The following is a 19,330-nucleotide window of genomic DNA, read 5'->3' as shown; positions in this document are numbered from 1 at the left end:
AGTTTGAAATGACCTGCTGGTCCATGGGCTGCAGGAGAGGAGTGGTATTAGGAGGCAAAAACTTGACCTTAATGAAGCTCATGTCCCCACAAAGTCACTCTGCCAAGTCTGTAGGATGTCCAAGGGCATTGTCTAATACCAGGAGGCACTTAAGGTCTAATTTATTTTCAATTAGGTAATTTTTCACAGTGAGGGCAAATGCTTGGTGTAACCAGTCATAGAAAAAGTCTCTAGTGACCCATTCCTTATTGTTTGCCCTCCACAGCACACACAAATTAGCCTTGAGGATATTCTTTTGCCTGAACACTCTGGGAGTTTCAGAGTGATACACCAATAAAGGCTTCACTTTGCAATCACCACTAGCATTGGCACACATTAACAGAGTAAGCCTGTCTTTCATAGGCTTATGTCCTGGGATTGCCTTTTCCTCCTGAGTAATGTATGTCCTGCTTGGCATTTTCTTCCAAAACAGGCCTGTTTCGGCTGCTTTGTGGTCCGAACTGGCAGCCTCACCGTGCCTTATCACACTATGTATGCCACTACGCTTCTTAACCCTTTGACTGTTTTCGACGTATAAATACGTCTTACGAGCCAATGTTTCTGACGTATATATACTCAATAATTCTAGCGGCTTCAAATCAAGCGGGAGAAAGCTGGTAGGCCCACATGTGAGAGAATGGGTCTGTGTGGTCAGTGTGCACCACATAAAAAAAATCCTGCAGCACACATTGCATAATGAGAAAAAAAAAATTGATCGTTTTTTTGGAATAAAACGCCGACTTTGAGGTGTATTTTCGTATAGTATTTATCGTTGTATTCGCGTTTTCATGGTCTTAGGTGATAAAATGGAAAACACGTTACAGAAATAGAGATGATTTTCATTACTTTGACGATGAAAATGACCTTGACACTGAGCTCAAAGTAGCGGAAATGTTCGATTTTTACCAATGTTCAGGAGTAAATAAATCACACCACACGTCCAATACACATCAACTGGGGAGTCTAATATTCTTTCACTAGTGCACTGATATTATTTATACCATTTTTACAATAATGCAGTAGTCTGCATAACAGTAAATTTTGTATTTTTTTGTATGAATAAAAAATCAAAATAGAAAGCAATAATAATATAAGAGGGGCCTAGAGATGTGACTAATGAACAGAGCATATGTTATTTTAGTGCCACGAATGTCTACCTTGTTTATTCTGGACCCTATTTTGAAATTGGCATCTTTTTTAGTTTGCGTGAAATTGGCCAAATTGCAAATTTCTGACCACCATATTGGGTAGTCCAAATTAGTTAATGGGAGGTTTCTTGTACTCAGCTGATAGATAAAATGGAGTTCTAAAGAAATAACTATGAGTTTGGTCAACTGGAACAATGGAATTGGCTGAAAATAGGGCTCAAATTCGGCGAAATCGCCGATACGCATATGTCGCTGAGACCGCTAACTTCGCGGGAGCATAATTCCATGAGTTTTTGACCAAATTTCGAACTTTTGGTGTCATTACCATCGGGAAAAGATTCTCTATCATTTCATAAGAAAAAATAATTTTTTTTTTTTTCAAAAATTGAGCGACATAGAATGACAGTTTCAGAAAGGGGCCTGAAACAGTCAAAGGGTTAAATCTCTCAAACCAACCTTTGCTGGCGTTAAATTCACTCACATCATCACTAGTTGCAGGCATTTTTCTAGTTAAATCCTCATGCAACTTCCTAGCCTTTTCACTTAAGATCGCTTGAGAGATGCTATCTCCTGCTATCTGTTTTTCGTTTATCCACGCCAATAACAGTCTCTCAACATCTTCTATCACTTGCGATCTCTGTTTCGAAAACAAAGTTGCACCTTTGGCAAGAACAGCCTCCTTGATTGCCGTTTTCTTGGCCACAATAATAGCGATGGTTGATTGGGGTTTTAACATAAGAAACATAAGAAAGGAGGAACACTGCAGGAGGCCTGCTGGCCCATACTAGGCAGGTCCTTTACAATTCATCCCACTAACAAAACATTTACCCAACCCAATTTTCAATGCTACCCAAGAAATAAGCTCTGATGTGAAAGTCCCACTCAAATCCAACCCTTCCCACTCATGTACTTATCCAACCTAGATTTGAAACTACCCAAAGTCCTAGCCTCAATAACCCAACTAGGTAGACTGTTCCACTCATCAACTACCCTATTTCCAAACCAATACTTTCCTATGTCCTTTCTAAATCTAAACTTATCTAATTTAAATCCATTACTGCGGGTTCTCTCTTGGAGAGACATCCTCAAGACCTTATTAATATCCCCTTTATTAATACCTATCTTCCACTTATACACTTCGATCAGGTCTCCCCTCATTCTTCGTCTAACAAGTGAATGTAACTTAAGAGTCTTCAATCTTTCTTCATAAGGAAGATTTCTGATGCTATGTATTAATTTAGTCATCCTACGCTGAATGTTTTCTAACGAATTTATGTCCATTTTGTAATACGGAGACCAGAACTGAGCTGCATAATCAAGGTGAGGCCTTACTAATGATGTATAAAGCTGCAGTATGACCTCTGGACTTCTGTTGCTTACACTTCTTGATATAAATCCCAGTAATCTATTTGCCTTATTACGTACGCTTAGGCATTGCTGTCTTGGTTTAAGGTTGCTGCTCACCATAACCCCCAAGTCCTTTTCGCAATCTGTATGGCTAAGTTCTACATCATTTAATTTATAAGTACTAGGGTTATGGGCACTCCCAAGCTTCAGAACCTTGCACTTATCTACATTGAACTGCATCTGCCACTTTTCTGACCAAGAATAGAGTTTGTTTAAGTCCTCCTGAAGTTCCCTAACATCTACGTTTGAATCAATTATCCTACCTATCTTTGTGTCATCGGCGAATTTGCTCATATCACTAGTAATTCCCTCATCAAGATCATTGATATATATTATAAACAACAACGGGCCCAAGACTGATCCCTGTGGAACGCCACTTGTTACAGATCCCCACTCGGATTTAACCCCATTTATGGACACTCTCTGCTTCCTGTCAGTGAGCCATGACTCGATCCACGAGAGCACTTTTCCCCCAATGCCATGGGCTGCCACTTTCTTTAACAGTCTATGGTGCGGAACTCTATCAAAAGCCTTACTAAAATCTAAGTAAATAATATCAAATTCTTTATTGTGGTCAACAGCCTCAAAAGCTTTACTGAAGAAAGTTAATAAATTAGTTAGACAAGACCGGCCTCTTGTGAATCCATGCTGAGTATCATTAATCAAGCTATGCTTATCGAGATGGCTTCTTATAATCTCAGCTATAATTGACTCTAGTAATTTGCCTACAATTGAGGTCAGGCTTATTGGGCGGTAATTTGACGGTAACGACTTGTCCCCTGTTTTAAAAATAGGAGTTACATTAGCCATCTTCCACATATCAGACACTACACCTGTTTGAAGAGATAAATTAAAAATATTAGTTAATGGTTCACAGAGTTCCATTTTGCATTCCTTAAGAACCCTTGAAAAAACCTCATCAGGACCCGGCGACTTATTTTGCTTCAGTCTGTCTATCTGCCTCACAACCATCTCACTAGTGACTGTGATGTTACATAATTTATCTTCTTCTAGCCCACTGTAAAAATTAATTACTGGAATATTGTTAGTGTCTTCCTGTGTAAAAACTGAGAGAAAATAATTATTTAAAATCAAGCACATTTCATTCTCATTGTCAGTAAGGTGCCCATAGTTATTTTTAAGGGGACCTATCTTATCTCTAACTTTTGTTCTATAGACCTGGAAAAAACTTTTTGGGTTAGTTTTAGAATCCCTAGCAACTTTAATTTCATAGTCCCTTTTAGCTTTTCTTATCCCCTTTTTAATGTCCCTCTTAATGTCAATATACTGATTCATAAGATGACCCTCACCTCTTTTGATACGCCTATAAATTCCTTTCTTATGCCCTAGTAGATATTTGAGCCTATTATTCATCCATTTTGGGTCATTTCTATTTGATCTAATTTCTTTATATGGGATAAACGCTCTTTGAGCAGCATGTATAGTGTTCAGAAAACTGTCATATTGATAGCTCTCTTCGTTACCCCAGTCAACAGATGATAAGTGTTCTTTAAGCCCATCGTAATCTGCTAAGCGAAAATCTGGGACTGTTACTGAGTTATCGCTACTATCGTACTTCCATTCAATACTAAATGTAATTGATTTGTGGTCGCTAGCACCCAGTTCCTCTGAAATTTCTAAATTATTAACAAGGGATTCATTGTTTGCCATAACTAAGTCAAGCAGGTTATTTCCCCTTGTAGGTTCTGTCACAAACTGCTTCAAAAAACAATCCTGAAATACTTCTAAGAAGTCGTACGATTCTAAATTCCCAGTCAAGAAATTCCAATCAACATGACTAAAGTTAAAGTCTCCTAGAATTACTACATTATCGTGCCTTGTGGCCTTAACAATTTCCTCCCATAGTAGTTTCCCTTGGTCCCTATCTAAGTTAGGGGGACGGTATATCACTCCTAAAATCAGTTTTTCATGCCCCTCTGAAAATTCTATCCAAACAGACTCTGTATGTGTTACTTCAGACTTAATACCCGTTTTTATGCAACAGTTCAAGCGATCTCGGACGTACAATGCCACCCCACCCCCCCTCCCAATACTTCTATCTTCTTGGAACAATTTAAAACCCTGAATATGACATTCCGCAGGCATGTCCCGACTTTTTGAATTAAACCACGTCTCAGTTAAGGCAAATACATCAATGTTACCTACACTAGCAACTAATCTCAACTCGTCCATCTTATTCCTAGCACTACGGCAATTAGCATAATAAACATTGAAAGACTCTCCTTTCTCTTTACCCTTCCTGCTCATTTCTATTTTTCTACTAAACCTATTACCGTCTTTATCACCCAAGGTCCCTGGCTTTTCAATATCTATCTCGTTCTTATTATTACTAGTTCCCCTAGAACTCGTAATATTACTACACTGGGACTTCACTGTTTTGTGTACAACCTGGCCAGCTCGGAGACACGTACTCCACTTTCATACTTAGCAGTGATCTCTTTCTTCATCTCCATAGTAATTCTCACCCTTATTCCTGTAGGGTTGGCACTAGAAGCTTTCTTGGGGCCCATGGTCACTTATTTTGCAGGTTAAATCACTAAAAATGCTGTAATAATACAAAATGTTCCGATTGTATGCTTGGATGTTACCGTGGAGGCTGGCTTGCAAACAATGCCACTGGCGGAACATGTGAGGCTGGCTCAGGCTGCACATAGACGCGTCTCGGACGAATCGCGTTGAGCGAGTTTTTTAGCGCTATGCGAGGCAAAATTTTAGCGATAAAATGTATTGCTAGGCGGATTTAACGTTATGTGATGCCAACATTAGGCGGGGGCCCACTGTAATATGTTCCCTTGAAGCATGAAAAACAAAGTCCACCCCTGACAGTGACATGATAAGGGGAGATAACATCTGATAAGAGCTGACGTTTGATGAGCGTAAACGAGGGTGAGGGAGGGTGCAGCTGATAAGAAAAGATTAGATGACCATCCCCCTCGCTTTGTTTTTGCTGGTACACAAACATTTCTGTCTATTTGTCTGTCTGTCAAGCTCCTTGTCTATCTGTCTAGCTCTCTGTCTCAGAGAGAGCCACAAGACTGCATCATCACCTTTACTCACATCTTCAAGCAGAGTATAGCACTTTGTCTGTATGTTTGGGTTATCCTAGGTAATTTATACTACATATACTTGCATTTATGTGTACCTATGAGACAGAGATAGATAAAGACAGATTGAAAGAGATAGACAGAGACAGACAAAGCCAGAGACAGATACAGATAGAGACAGATGCAGATAGAGACAGACAGATACAGATAGACAGAGACAGATAGAGATAGACACAGAGACAGATAGACAGAGATAGACAGACAGAGATAGACAAAGATAGACAGAGATCGACAGACCCTAAACTTGGGGTTAACATCACTTTCCTCTTAAAAGAGAAGTGTTAATATGACATTACATCAGTGAATCCTTTGCGTTTGCCGCACTGTTTGCTCTAGCTGGTGCTCAATTTAACTGGTGCTCCCACAAGGTACTAAGTGGTCCCAGATTTTTTAATACTGTGTACACCAAGTGTTAAGACCAATTCCATGCTGACCAGGCATCTCAGGCCAATCGTGCCAAATTTGGAGGCAGGAAAAATAAAACATATATACGTTTGGGGTGCTACGAACGTGAACGTATATATACGTTTGGGGTGCTATGCACGTGAACGTATATATACGTTTGGACCGTTTAAGGGTTAAATTGTGTAGTTGTTGGTCATTATAGTACTCTGATGGTATGTGTTAACATTTTAAATAAAAAGATTTGTGCCCTTTCGTTTTATTCCCTTGATTTGTGAGCAAATTCTCTATAGTAGCAACTAGATCATCATAAAATCTTTATGTGCCAGTGTGCTTGTAACTCTTATACTATTGATCCATATAATTAATAAAGTTTTTTCAGTGATCTTTGTTAAGAATACATTTTTACATTTGTATTTACAGTTGCTCCTTGATTTCTGGTTATGTGCTCAAAATTAATGGATGTGAGACTTGGAAAGTGATCACCACTTATTACAGGGTCAGACATTGTGTATAGTACATTAAATTCTAGGAGCAGATCTAATATTCCACAGTATATACGAGTGGGCTCAATAGTACTCTCTATTCTAGCATTCTTGTATTCATTTAGGAATTTAGTTCCATTGATGTTTGTCATTGATCCCAGAATATTCTTGCATCTGGCATTATAATCTACAAGATTAATGGTAGGTTCACTATTAATGGGATCAGGTAGAGCATCTGGTTAAAATGGATTAGCTTAAGCATAAATATTAATGATGTTAATCAAGAAGTTGCCTGCATTTACTTTAGCATAAGTAAATGAAGCAAGATTTTTTCTGACATAAATAATACAGTAGTTAGATTGTGGGTTGGTTATCCAGGCAACTTTTGGGGTTTTTCTCCACTCTGTAGTCTACATTTTTGTAAGAAAAAACTACATCAGTAGTCTTTGTTTCACTAATATGATGCAAGTTTGGGAACCTCTTTCTGATGGGAGCAATGTTCCATTAAAAAATTACAACCTAACCATCATAGGAATTTATTACAATCTCTTGCTCGTTAGATGGTAGGTAAGGCTGTTATTCTGCAAGCATAGTGTGCAAGTACCTAACAGCAAGCAACATAGTTTGTATATTTCAGAAATACTCTTGTTCTGTTTCCTGATGAACAAAACACCACCACTGTTTAGAATCATTTGAGCAATACCACCTAACAAGTGATAAGAAAGATTAATTTATTTAACAGAGAAGGAATTGGCAGAAAAATGTAATTGATCTCATTAGTTTTTGGAAGAGGTGGGGAGTGGCATTTATTGCATTTTGTGATAAACTACAATTGGTAGGAATGAAAGAATTATTCTGGTATTATTTTCAGGACACCAACTTCACATACGTTGAAGATCTTGTGCTTCAAGATGTCAATAACTTTGCAGAGCTTCGAAGGGGATCCAGGATAGGCTTGGGTGTTCCCCTTGTACATGCCAAAAACGATAATTTGTCAAATAAAAACTTCGTCTTTCTAAAGCTCTGTCAAGATGATCCTGATTCATCTGTGAGTTCCATCTGTTGTAGAAATGTTTTCCATTTCTTCAGATTAACAAAATACCACCATCTGTTGCTGGCCAGCCACTATTTTTATTATATAATTTTTTTTACAATTGAGAACACTATTTGGTAACTTTTCAAATGTTAAACTTGTAAAAATAAAAGGCCTTTAACTAGAATATACAGTGGTCCCTTGAGTTATGATGGGCTGGGGTTACGATTTACCCTCGTAAAGGAATTTAGTTTTGCATTGTAATGAAAAATTTGAGATACGATATGCACTTTTGATTTAATTGCACCTTCTTTTTGTTATCAAGTCGTCATGGCTCTAAAATGCACAGTAAGTAGATAATTTCTCTGAATATCAAATAAGGAATTGTGAAAAAAAAAATGATGCAGGAGCTAGAATTAGTACATTAACCCCTTGACTGTCGCAACCCCAAATCCTGAGGTGTCTCCTGGTGTCGCAAAATTTAAAAAAAAAAAAAATTATTTTTTCTTATGAAATGATAGAGAATCTTTTCCCGATTGTAAAGACACCAAAAAAACGAAATTTGATGGAAAACTGACGGAATTACGCTCTCGCGAAGTTAGCGACTTCGGCGATATTTAAAAATCGGCAATTTCGCCCACTTTGAGCCCTATTTTTGGCTAATTCCGTTATTCCAGTCAACCAAACTCATAACTATTTCTTCAGAACTCTATTTTTTCTAACGATTGAGTACAAGAAACTGCCCATTTACCGATTTCAACTACCCAATAACATGGTCAGAAATTTGCAATTTGGCCAATTTCACGAAAATTAAAAAATACGACAATTTCAAAATAAGGTCCAGAATGAACAAAGCAGACATTCCTGGCTCTAAAATAACATTTTCTTTGTTCATCAGTCATGTCTCCAGGTCCCTGTGATATTACTCTTGCTTTTTATTTTGAAATTTTATTCAAACAAAAAATAGAAGATTTACTGTTATGCAGACTACTGCAATACTGTAATAATTGTAAAAATTACATCAACCCATTCATGACTGCGTATTAGAATGGCTATTTGGACATTTATTGGACAATGACATCATTTGTTTACTTTTGAACATCGGCAAAAATCAAACATTTCCTGTACTTTGTGCTCCATTTCCAGGTTCTTTTTATAGTAAAATTAATCAAAATCACCTCCATTTCTATAATATAGTTTCCATTCTATCAAATGAGACCAAGAAAACGAGAATACAACCACAAATACTATACGAAAATAGACCACAAAGTCGGCATTTTAATTAAAAAAAACGGTCGGAGTTTTTTTTTTCTCATTATTCACTGCGTGCTCCAGGATTTTTTTTATGTGGTGCACACTGACCACACAGACCCATTCTCTCACATGTGGGCCTACTAGCTTTCTCCTGCCTGATTTGAAGCCGCTAGAATTTATGAGTATATATACGTCAAACACGGTACCTCGCAAACGTATATATACGGCCGCGACAGTCAAAGGGTTAATACATAATATGGCTTTTCACAATTAACCATCTCTAATATTATAGTGCTGTCAAATCTTAGGTAGGGGAAAAAAAGGCAGAGAAATTATCATAGAGATGAAAAAACTGTTGTTATTGTGGATAAGAGAGAAGCAGATGAAGGGAGGCACAATGCCTGCTAGTTATATCTGTGAGCATACAAGTCCAAGGTACTGTAAAAGTTGAACTTCTGGGGTCTTTATGGAATAAATTGCCATAAAACCATGCATTTGGGGGTTTGAGTTATGCTAGTCTTGAGGTATGATACATCATGTAGAATGGATTAATATTGTAACAAAAGGACCACTGTTTATACCTATTGCTTTAATCCTTGGTGGCCATTAATTTGTTAAATATGTTTACTAGTTACTTTGTAAAAAAAAAAATAACAGATGTATCATTTGCTATTGCAGAATGAGAAACTAGAGCATACAGTATTGTATGCTGAAGTTTCAAACAATGAGCAGTCTTTGTTAAACAATTCTTCAGGCATTCAAGCAATGGCTCACAAGAATGCTCCTGTCAACCACATTAGGACCCAATTTACAAATGAATACAGTGGAAATAGACTTGATCAACCTGGATCATCCAAGCAAGGATCTGATGTCTTAGATCCTTTGACATCTTGCTCAGGTTTCACATCTGGTAGTGCCTCATATCCTGTGTTGCAGAATCAGGAAACTCGACCTTTTCCTTCATTACCACATGGTCCCACAATGCCTTCATTGCGACAGGCACCACAAAGTAAACCATTGACTCAATGTGTGTCCCAGTTAGAAAATAGGATTCAAGAACCTTTATCAGAATTACACTTGCAAAATAAATATCATGAAAGATCTCATGTATTACATGTTAATAGATCAAATTCTGCACTTAATACTGTCTACCCAAATCAAATGGTAGCATTACCTTCAAAAGTACAAACAGATCTCCAAATTCAGTCAGAAGTTCAGAGTCACAGTCTAGAACACGATGCAGCTGTTTCAAGATATAACCCACAACAGTGGAATTATCCTGCTAGTGGGCCACACCAACACTCTCAGTGTAGACTAGATAACGTACATGCCTCAGGAACACTCACTAAAAATGCTTCTGAAATATTTCATCAAATAGATTTAAGGCAAATGGACAGTGCTTCAGGTTCTCAGTATAAAGAAGTATTCAGTAAGCTTAATTCTAAAAGTGGGATGAGTCATATTCCAGAATCTTCTAAATCTTGGCAGAGATATAGTCAAAATACAATTGTATCATCCCAAGCACAGGAGACACGAAAGTCAGTATCAGCAGTGTGCGAGGCAGTCATGCATCCTACATTTTCCCCTGAATCAACATCATTTTCTTTAAATCTAGAAATTGAATCATGCAATCAGTCATCAAATATGCAAATTGTAAGTTCTGCTTACAGAGGTGTTGATAGTGAACCAAAATCTCTTGTGCCTAGGTCTTCAAAATTGCAGGTACATGGTCAGCAGACCCAGGATGCCCAGCAGACAGAGTCTTCTGTGTTGGTAGCTCCTATGCAAGTTCCGAGTTCAAAGGAATTATTGATCGAGTCTGATTCTTCACATGGTTCTTCCACAATTCCATCAATACATCAACTTACAAAACATCCTGGAAATGCTTTATCTTTGCATGAAGTTTCAGAAACATCTGTGAATGTACAACCAAATAAAAATTTTGGAGCAAGACAGTCACAACAAACTTTGGAATCTAAGATTGATAAAGTGTCCAGTGAAGCTTTTGAAGAGCATAATTCAACTGTAGAGCCAAGGGTCTCTCCTGATAAAAGCACAACCACAGTCTTTTACACTAAAGGTGATAATTCAGGAATTGAATGTTCTTCCATTGGCACTAAAAATGATTCACTGGCAAACAGATCTACTCTGGAAAACATAGGAGGCACCCCAACACACAAAGATGACCACATTTCAATTGACATGGATAACTCAGATTTACCCATAAGTATTGACCTCACTGAACCTGAGCCAGAATCTATGACAGTAACCGAGTGTGTGAATGAAGTAAAAAATATGAACTGTGATAAAGACAGTGAGCACATAAAATGCAGAATAGCAGATGAGGATATAAGTGTTATCTCTGAAATAATAGACACTTCAGCAGCAATGGAAGATTTGTCAGTAAAAAGAAAAAGAAAAACTACCGAGAAATCAAGTGAAGAAATAAGTGATAGTGCTGAAAATCATATAAACAATGTAAAGAAAGTTAAGTTAAGTGAGTCACCCAGGTTGTTGAATAATGTGGAAGAAAATATTGCAAACAGCCATCAAACTGAGCTACAGCTAGACCACAGAAAACCCAAGAGTAGTGAGACTATACAAATTGATTCTGATTGTGATTCATTTAAGGCTTTAGAGAGTAGCAAGAATGAATTACCAATGCATCATGGCAAAACTAAAAAGTCCAAAAGAACCATCATTGATTCTGATAGTGATTCATCTAAGGATTTAGAAAGAAGTGAAGCTGAATTTCAGATGCAGTGTCACAAAATTAAAAGATCCAAAGGTAAGATAATTAATTCTAATAGTGATTCCTCTAATGATTTAGAGAGCAGTGAAATGGAACTACAAATGCAGCGCCGAAGAACTAAAAGATGCAGAGCCATAATTATCAACTCTGATAGTGATTCCACTGAAGAATCTTCAGATAAGCCAGATAAGAATGTTGAACCTAGAGGAATTGAAACTAAATCTTTAGCAGTGAAACGTATTGGCATAAAAGCCACTCTAAATGACTGGAAATACAAAACATGCAGTGTGTCTGTGGAAAGATTACCACCATCTATAGTAGGTGCGAGCAAAGATAAAGTAGTCATACCAAGTGAACACAAAAATATGCCACTGAAATCTGCTGTGCCTCAAATTAATAAAAAAAATTCAGAAGGTGGTATGAATAAACTGTTTAAGGATTCTCGAATTACACTAGATGATGATTTGCCTGATGTAAACATTTCCTGTGTCAGTAAGGAGATGTCCCATTCTCTGTCACTTTTCTCAGAATCTCGAGAATCGGAGAACAAAATTGCAAGTTACCCTAGAAATGCAAGAGAAAATCAGAGAAAGCACAAAGGAGAAAACCTTAGAGATATTAAGACAGATGTTCCTGAAGAGCAGCTTGAATCTCAAAAAAATTACAGTCGCCTCCAAAGAGACAAAAAGGATCAGTTTTCTGGCACGTGTGAAAATCAGCCATTGTCTCGACAGAAAGACAGTATGAATAAGAAAGGTCCATTGTCTACAGGTACTGAAGACGGCACTGCTCTTCATGATAAGGGTTATAATAAAGATGAATCAAGTGTTACAGGAAGACATACTAGCACATCTTTTAGTACATCAGAGACTTTCACAAGAAACAATAATAGTAAATTGTGCCATTCAAAAGACATAAGACTTAATAAAGAAACAGATATTTCTGATGTGGGCTCTCGTAATATCCTAACCAAATCTTCTCTACCTCCAATGGTTACAGTTAAAACAGAAAAAACTGAAGAACCAAATGTGGAGGAAATTAAAATAAAGAAAGAGAAAATTGAAGACAGTGAGAATAATGGAATATCCATTAAGAAAGAATTTAATGACAATCCTACGCAGGTACAAGATAAGACGGTGGATGGAGACGACGAGGATGATATCATTTGCATGTATTCACAGGTAGATGAAACTATATGGGTTTCAAGTGATGAGGATGAGATGCCATCACAAGATGTCTCCTTTGGTCCTTTGCCTTCTAGCCCTGACTTAGATATTGAAGAACTGTTTAGAGATGATGAACAAGAACTAAACCAAGATGTCACCAACACATCAAAGAATGATGCCCCAGAGGAAGGCAAGGCATTAAATGATGACCATTGGTTTCCTGTTCTGTCTCAGTCCTTTTTTGATGATGATGACAGTGATAAAGATACTGACAGTAAAGGATCTAAATCTGCAGACTCAAGTTCTCTTGATTCCCTGCCAGGCCCCAGTGGAATAAACAGTGTTGAAGATGAAGATTGGTGGCCAGTGCTTTCACAAGAAATATTAGATGAAATAGCTGCTGATAAGGTAGATGACACATACAAAAGTGATCAGAGATCTTCAGACAGCTCAAAAAACCTTGAGGCCATTATTGAAAAATTAAAAAATAAAGAGAAACGAACATCTCAGTTGACAGACCCCAAGCTGCCACCACAGCGAAGAAGAAGAAGCACTTCTCAAGAGACTTCCAGAGTACAGTCACCTGAAAGTACCATAGATAATGTAGAGAGTGCATCTAAAAGCAATAAAAATGACAGTAAGAAAGAGGAATGGATTTCAACAAGTAAAAAATCTGAGAAATTAACTGTGCAAACTATTACAGTTCCAGCTTGGCAAAAAATTGTGGGTCCTCAGAAAAAGAAATCTAAGAATCGTTCGCACCTAAGAGATAATTTAACATCAAAATTTAATCTTGAGTCATATAAAGCAACACTGGAACACAAGCCTAGAGAAAAGCATCATCTTATTCCTAAAATAAAGGAAGACCAGAGTGCTAAAGCTAATGATAGAAGGCATAATTATCACAGAAAATCACACTTAGTAACTGATAAGCCACGTGCTGGTGAGAATATTTCTGTTCAGAGAAAAAATGTGCAAGATGATAGTTCCAAAAAAGAGAAACCTCGACCTAAGGTAGCAGCAAAAGTCACAAAAAAGACACGTTCCGAGAGATTGATCGATATTGATATATTCTCATCTGCAGCACCTTTACCAAAACCCAGAAAAGTAAATTACAAGATCCCTAGAAATACTGAAAAGGAAGATTCTAAAAATCTGAAGTCTCAAGCTTGTGATGCTTCTGAAACCCACATGAATAGTGGCAGTGGGGTTGTCTTAGCAAAACCTAGGGTAAGTACCTCTAATACTACTTCATCCCTAGGAATGCAACCCAAAAATATAATTACTTCTGGAGATAATAACAAAGAAAATGCAGACCTGCTTCAACAGACATCAGAGGAAGTTAGAAATGCTAATGATATTGAAAAGCCTCAGAAAGGCATATTACGGTTGTTTATACCAAAATCTGGCACAAAAGAGAAAAAAGTGCACTTTCCACAGAAGTCAGAGGACCTTGTTAATGCATTGCTTATATCACCTCGCAAAGACAGTGATAAGGCTGGAAAACTAGAAGTGAGAGCACGTGAAATTCTACCCAGAGAACTTTTGATACAGAAATATCACCTTCCACCAAACTACATGGAATATTTCATCTATCACATATGTAGGTGGAATTATGACTGGCTAGATGTATACAGAATTGGGCAAGAAAAAAATGAAGCAAGTGGTAAAGGTGGTGCAGTACCTCCACCACCAGTAGCTACAAGTACCAACTACCCAACTCTGATACTTTACAGTTCCTATAATGATTATAAAGAAATATTTAGCAATCTTATGTACTTAGAGGTTTGGGAAAATGTATATCAGGATTGGTTGAAATACAGACTTTCTAACATTTGGCTGCCCACACAAATTGATGTAGTGAATCAAGCTTTTATTGAAGATGGAAAATCTCCACTTAAATTTTGGGGTATCAATATGGTAACAATAATCACACAAAATCAGAGCAACAGAGGATTACATCCTAGACAGGGCTCCCTTATATCTCTTAGAATTCAAGAGGGGGTTAAAAAGATGACTATTTTTGGTTATGTGGACCATTTTACAAAGAATCGGAAGCGTTTGATGACAAGAGAGTTGGAACAAGCTTGTCCAAATGGTGAAATATGTCTTATGATGGCAGTGCGAGTAACTAAAAAAGATATTTTGATAGTTAAGAGTGGACAAATTATATGGATCAGTAATGTGTCATACATTCGACCAAGTACTCGCATATGGGAAGGACTGTGTAAACTTCCTCTCTCCCCACTTTTTTCAGATTTCCTAAAACCAACTGAAGCTGCTTTTGCTTGCAGCCGTGAATGTGGCCAGTATTTAGTTGATGGGATGTCCCTTAATGATGTACAAAGAAAAGCAGTTGTAGAAGTCAGTAGTAAATGTGTGTTAAGTTACAATGTGCCCAAGCTGAGCCTAATCCATGGTCCCCCAGGCACAGGCAAAACTCGCACAATTACAGCTATCATAGCTCAAATTATAAAGATGTCTTACAAGAGAGGGTTACCATTTTGTCGTATTTTACTGTGTGCTCCATCTAATGCTGCTGTTAATGAGCTCACTTTAAGACTCCTTAAACTCAAAGAAATTGGCATATGTTTGCGTGTTGTGAGGGTTGGTGTCAGAGAAAGTATAAACCCAGAAATCAAGGAGTGCCATCTGGATTCATTTGTACAGAAGCAAGTTAAATTGGAACTTTCAAGCCCTAAAAATCTTTCCACCAAACAGGAGTGGGACAGAAGGAAAGCCATGGTGGAAGAAGCTGCAGAGAGTTTACAAAATGCCAGGAAGGATAACATGAGCAAGGAGGACATCAAGTCTCTGGAAAATCGTCTTACTGAATTAGCTCGTGCTAAAGCTGATTTTGAAAGAAGTTTCCATTCACAGCCATCTGCACAAGAAAGATATCAGTTGCAACAGAAGTGGCAGCAGCAAATTCTTCTCAATGCAGAAGTCATAACGACAACTCTTGGTGGATGCTTGTCTGGAGCTATGTCAGATGTTTTTAGTAACACCCCTCATGGTTTTACTTGCTGCATCATTGATGAGGCAGGACAATGCACGGAGATGGAAACATGGCTACCTCTTCTTCTTAAAGTTCATAAACTGGTGCTAGTCGGTGACCATCGGCAGCTCCCAGCAACGGTGCTCTCCCAGTTGGCACAAAATAAAAATCTGAAGCAGTCATTATTTGAACGATTATATCATCGTTTTATAGTAGAGCTGCAGTTAGATAATATGGTACATACTTTAAATGTTCAGTATCGAATGCATCCAGAGATTGCTGCCTGGCCTGCTCAGCACTTTTATTCAGACAGACTTCTCACTAGTCCACACATTATTGATGAGCGGAACTGTGACCTCAAGCCATACATAGTGTTTGATTTGAAGGTTAGTGAAGGTTTTTGTACATCTAGAATAGATGGTAAGACCGAGGATTTTTTTTTGTCTGAAATTAGTTCCTGGGTCATCTTACTTTCCAAAAATTACTTATTATATTGATTATGTTGTATCTTAGATAGGAATTTTCTTCGTTGGATTTTCAATTTCACCAGTCTTTTTTTTTTTTTGTGTGTGTGTGTGTGTGTGTACTCATCTAATTGTGGTTGCAGGGGTCGAATCATAGCTCCTGGCCTCACCTCTTCACTATTCACTACTAGGTCACTCTTCCTGCTCTGTAAGCTTTATCATACCTTTTCTTAAAGCTATGTATAGATCCTACCTCCACTACATCACTTCCCAGACTATTCCACTTCCTGACAACTCTGTGGCTGAAGAAATACTTCTTAACATCCCTGTCATTCATCCGAGTCTTCAATTTTCAACTGTGACCCCTTGTTGCTGCGTCCCAACTCTGGAACATCATGTCTCTGTCCACCTTGTTGATTCCTTTCAGAATTTTATATGTCGTTATCACATCCCCCTCTCCCTCCAGTATCATCAGGTCGATTTCCTTTAACCTCTCCTCGTGGAACATACCCCTTAGCTCTGGGACTAGTCTTGTTGCAAACCTTTACACTTTCTCTAGTTTTTTTATATGCTTGGCTAGGTGTGGGTTCCAAACCGGTGCTGCATACTCCAATATAGGTCTAATGTACACAGTGTACAGGGTCCTGAATGATTCCTTATTAAGATGTTGGAATGCTGTTCTTAGGTTTGCTAGGTGCCTTATGCTGCAGCAGTTATTTGATTGATGTGCGCCTCAGGAGATAGGCTCAGTGTTATACTCACCTCAAGATCCTTTTCCTTGAGTGAGGTTTGTAGTCTCTGGCACCCTACACTGTACTTCGTCTGCGATCTTCTTTGCCCCTCCCCAGTCTTTGTGACTTTGCACTTGGTGGGATTGAACTCCAGGAGCCAATTTCTGGGCCAGGCCTGCAGCCTGTCTAGATCCCGATTGAATTCTTCTCATCAACTTCACATCATTTAGAAACAGGGACACCTCTGAGTCTATTCCTTCCATCATGTCGTTCACAAATACCAGGAATAGCACCGGTCCTAGGACTAACCCCTGTGGAACCCCGTTTGTCACAGGTGCCCACTCTGACACCTCGCCACGTACCACGACTCGCTGGTGTCTTCCTGACAGGTATTCCCTGATCCATTGCAGTGCCTTTCCTGTTATCCCTGCCTGGTCCTCCAGCTTTCGCACTAATCTCTTTTGTGGGACTGTGTCAAACTCCTTCTTACAATCCAAGAAAATGCAATCTACCCACCCCTCTCTCTCTTGTCTTACTGCTGTTACCCTGTCATAGAACTCCAGTAGGTTTGTGACACAAGATTTCCCATCCCTGAAACCGTGCCGGCTGTTGTTGATGAGCTCATTCCTTTCTAGGTGCCCCACCACTCTCCTCCTGATAATCTTTTCCATGTGTGTGTGCATGCATGTGTGTGTGCATTTGTGTGTGCGTGCATGTGTGTGTGCGCATGCATGCTCTCTGGGACCCTTATTGTACCTCATCTAAATCTGTGTGTGATTCCTGCTTCCACTACTTCATTTTCTAGATTGTTCCACTTCCTGACAACTCTGTGGCTGAAGAAATAGTTCGTAACATTCCTGTAACTCATCTGAGTTTTCAACTTCTAGTTGTGTTACCTTGTTGTTGTTGTGTCCCATCTCTGAAACATTCTGTCCCTATCCACCCTGTCAATTCCACTCAGTATTTTATATGCCATTATCATGTCCTCCCTATCCCTCCTGTTTTCCAGTGTCATCAGGCTGATTTTCCTTAACCTCTCCTCGTAGGTCATACCCCCTTAGCTCTAGGACTAGTCTGGTTGCAAACCTTTGCACTTTCTCTAATTTCTTGATGTGTTTAACAAGGTGTGGGTTCCATACTGGTGCCGCATACTCCAGTATGGGTCTGACGTACATGATGTACAGTGTCATGAATGGTTCCTTACGTAGGTGTCGAGACACCGTTCTCAGGTCTGCCAGGCACCCATATGCTGCAGCAGTTATTTGGTTGATGTGTGCCTCAGATGTCCTTGGTGATGCTTATGCCAAGATCCTCTTCCTTGAGTGAGTTTTGTAGCCTTTGACCTCTTAGGCTGTGCTCCATTTGCAGTCTTCTTTGCCCTTCCCCAAGTTTCATAACTTTGCACTTGCTGGGGTTAAACTCCAGGAGCGATTTGTTGGACCAGGTTTGCAACCTGTCCATGTTCACTTGTAGGCTTACCTGATCCTTGTCCACTTGTATACTCCTCATTAGCTTCACATCATCTGTGAACTGGGACATCTCTGAATCTCTCTTCCATCATGTCATTCACATATACAAGAAACAGCTACAGACCTAGAACTGACCCTTGTGGAACCCCCATTCAACACATGCACCCACTCTGATGCCTTGTCACATACCAACACACGTATCTCTTCTGTCAGGTAGAGGAGACCAGGGCTAGTTGGCACACTTTTTACATTTTCGGTGATGAAAGAAAAACAAAAAACGATTTTGGTAATTTTATACTTCCAGTGAAAAAATATAAATCTTCCTCTTACTTTTCATGAAATAAAAAAAATAAAGCACAGTATTCTTTAGAAAAACACATTTCACGTGTGCCAACTTGCCCCATGTTTGGGTAAGTTGGCACAGACTATGGGGTAAATTGGCACAGCAAATAGTAATAGTAAATTAGGAATATGTAACAGTAAATTTAGATACTAATTATTCATAATGTTTCATTTCAATAATATTCAGTTCCATAGAAACTTAAAAATCTTTTCTTAGTAAAGAACGAAACCTTTTTTAATAATATAAAATTAAAAGCTGACTAGGTGTTATACATTCAGTTGAAAATAATTGCACTTCCAGATAATAATTGCACAGAATACTTAACACCTGTACGTAGTAGGTTGGTAGACAGCAGCCACCCAGGGAGGTGCTACCGTCCTGCCAAGTGAGTGTAAAACGGAATCCTGTAATTGTTTTACATGATTGTAGGATTGCTGGTGTCTTTTTTCTGTCTCATAAACATGCAAGATTTCAGGTACGTCATGCTACTTCTACTTACACTTAGGTCACACTA

The 19,330-nt window shown here is 38.5% G+C and overlaps 1 protein-coding gene across 2 annotated transcripts in view; it reads left to right on the top strand.

Annotated features, from left to right (window-relative positions):
• The window catches only part of LOC128692059 (uncharacterized), a 169,710-nt gene that overhangs the window by 106,636 nt on the left and 43,744 nt on the right, over nt 1–19,330 (top strand). For both annotated transcript variants that reach the window (XM_070085247.1, XM_070085248.1), the window contains exons 3-4: nt 7,478–7,654; nt 9,572–16,195. In XM_070085247.1, coding sequence (XP_069941348.1) covers nt 7,478–7,654; nt 9,572–16,195 — 6,801 coding nt within the window. The remainder of the gene's footprint in view (nt 1–7,477; nt 7,655–9,571; nt 16,196–19,330) is intronic.

The sequence above is a fragment of the Cherax quadricarinatus genome, chromosome 15 (assembly GCF_038502225.1).
Source record: "Cherax quadricarinatus isolate ZL_2023a chromosome 15, ASM3850222v1, whole genome shotgun sequence".
Taxonomy (NCBI): domain Eukaryota; kingdom Metazoa; phylum Arthropoda; class Malacostraca; order Decapoda; family Parastacidae; genus Cherax; species Cherax quadricarinatus.
Note: the sequence above shows the minus strand (reverse complement) of the source record. Positions and strands in the feature narration are given on the sequence as shown.